The sequence below is a fragment of the Priapulus caudatus genome, unplaced genomic scaffold, assembly GCF_000485595.1.
Source record: "Priapulus caudatus unplaced genomic scaffold, Priapulus_caudatus-5.0.1 Scaffold3425, whole genome shotgun sequence".
Taxonomy (NCBI): Eukaryota; Metazoa; Priapulida; class Priapulimorpha; order Priapulimorphida; family Priapulidae; genus Priapulus; species Priapulus caudatus.
In genome coordinates this window covers 1,478-4,048 of record NW_014580486.1, presented here as the reverse complement: position 1 = coordinate 4,048, position 2,571 = coordinate 1,478, and the positions used below count along the sequence as shown (strand labels likewise).

The window sequence follows — 2,571 nt, the reverse complement described above, 5'->3', positions numbered from 1 at the left end:
TAGGCAGCGTGGACAGCTGGAGCTAAGAATGGCGCCACTGCGGATCAGTGTTGTGTGATATCTTCGAATATATTTCCCGTGACGCGTACACACACCCACACGTGCGCACACACCCGCACGCACGCACGCCACGAGGTCCATACAGACCTGCACTCACCACACACACATCACACTACACACACGACACTCACACACACACCAACAGAGCACACAAAACACACACACCACGACACCACACACACAAGCACACACACACACACCACAACACACACACACACACACACACACACACACACACACATATATATATATACAAGTGTAGCGTGTAGTATTCCCCAAAAAACAACGAGTGAACCCGTGTCAGGTCTCCGCTAACCTTGATGGCTTCAATAGATCTGGCTAGCGTTAACAACAGCACCGCGAATAGCACGCAGCACACAGCAGCCACATATCAAAATGCAATCACTACGGGCGTTGCGGAGGGAGACGTAGCTACGGCGGCGACGCTGACGTTCGTCGCCGTCGTCATCATCGTCGCCACCGTCGTCGGCAACCTTCTCGTCGTCGCCGCCGTGTGTACGGAGCCGCGACTGCGCAAGGTCAGTAACTCGTACATCGTGTCGCTAGCGGCCGCCGACCTGGCCGTCGGCCTGATCGTCTGCCCGATCATGCTCGCCTACCACCTGCTCGGCGGCTGGACGCTGGGGGTCGTCATGTGCGACGTGCTCGTGTCGGTGGACGTCATCTGCTGCACGGCGAGCATCATGAACTTGTGCGTGATCAGCATCGATAGGTACTACGCGATCACGCAGCCGCTTCGCTACGTCTACAAGCGCACGCCGCGCAGGGCAGCGACCATGATCGCATCCGTATGGCTGTTCTCGTTCGTGATCGCACTCCCCCCGCTGGTCGGCTGGAGGGAGCCGAGACCGGGCCCGATGACGGAGTGCATGATCAGCCAGGATAAGGGCTACACGGTGTTTTCGACGGTGGGCGCGTTCTATCTGCCGTTGATCGTCATGCTAGCCGTGTACTGGCAGGTGTACAGGGCCGCACTGCGACGGCAGATGCACTGGGTGCCCGGTCCGGGCTCCAGCCGTGCCTGCGTGGGGGCGTTGTGTACATCCACGCGCAGTCTTTACAACTCTATCCTCACCGCTGGGGACGAGAAGGAGGAGGAGGAACATGGAAGGAATTCGCCGGGAAAGAGGATGAGCGAGCCGTGGTTGAGCTGGAGGTCCTCGCTTTCCTCCTCGTCTCTATCTCTCAGACATTCGGATGTGGCTTTATCGGCAGCTTCCATTGGCAGACTCAAGAGAATTAGGGAACTGTCATTAGGGTTGATGTCGAGCAGAAAATCTCCTCCAAAGGGGAGCAACACGCTTAATGCGATCGTAGAGAGCAATGCTGTTGTTGCCGCATCATCCGATGAGCAACACTCCCCCGCAGAAATACTCAACAACAACAGCAGACAGAACGAACTGCTAGAGATGCACTCTATCGGCGGCGATCACGTAGTGATCAATAGCAGGCGAGTGGGCGGCGACGGTCAGCATTTAGTCGCGCCTGTGTTAGCACATCGCGTTCACAGGAAGAGGCACAGCGACGTGAACCGCATCTCCATGTGTCAGGAGCGGAGAGCGGCGAAGACGCTCGGCATCATCATGGGCTGTTTCGTCGTCTGCTGGCTCCCGTTCTTCCTCATCGCCCTCCTGATGCCGCTGTGCGAAAGCTGCGACGTACCGCCGCTGGTGATCACCGGCTTTACGTGGCTCGGCTACTTTAACTCGGCGCTTAACCCTATCATTTATACCTGCTTCAACGAAGATTTTCGTAAAGCCTTTGCACGTATACTTCATTCGAAGATATGCCTAATTAGCCACCTGAAGAATTGTGTGCTGCAGGTTCAGCCATCTCATTATGTCTGACCAACCCAGTACCTATATATGCGCGAGGCTGGGTATACTTTGGGGATACTGGCAAAATATTTAATAGCTTAAGTGGCTCAATCGTGTTATCTTTCGATGCCGCTGTTAATTTGCCATTATTGCGTTTGTGCGTGCGTGTGGGTAGGAGTGTCTGTGAGCGAGCGCGCGCATGTGGTGTCTGTACATGCGCACTTTCCGTGACTACATAGAAGTATTTTAATAAATTTAGTTTCCTATAAACGTACATATATTCAGATTTTATATTCATGTTCTCGTTGTTATGAAAATAATCTAAATAAAGGTAAAAGGTGCAATGTGATGAAATATAAACACGTTTTTGGGACGACCATTGCGTAGTCTATGCGTAGAGTAGTAAATCTTGCTATTGTGTAAAAAGCTTATATTGTTTATTATATATATTGTTTACATTAAACTTAACATTATATAATTTACTTTACATTGATAATAATGATTGATAATGATAATAATTGATAAAGAATTCATAATAATACATAATAATTTATTTATTGTTCATACTGCACATTGTGCAGCCAATATTTTCACATGTGCATTACAAAGGCTACCTATAAAATAACGGTATCAGGACAAATACCCCCCGGACAATTACCCCCGGACAATTACC

General features: G+C 50.8%; 1 protein-coding gene across 1 annotated transcript; it reads left to right on the top strand.

Annotated features, from left to right (window-relative positions):
* The first annotated feature begins 266 nt into the window (after positions 1-266).
* Positions 267-2,276, top strand: LOC106819430 (5-hydroxytryptamine receptor 1D-like). The gene has a single exon (XM_014824070.1). The coding sequence runs from the start codon at positions 381-383 to the stop codon at positions 1,926-1,928; it is 1,548 nt and encodes a 515-aa protein (XP_014679556.1). The 5' UTR covers positions 267-380; the 3' UTR covers positions 1,929-2,276.
* Positions 2,277-2,571: the final 295 nt, after the last annotated feature.

Bases quoted from the DNA above. Each gene is read 5' to 3' on its own strand.
- LOC106819430 (XM_014824070.1), top strand. From the start codon at position 381: ATGGCTTCAATAGATCTGGCTAGCGTTAACAACAGCACCGCGAATAGC.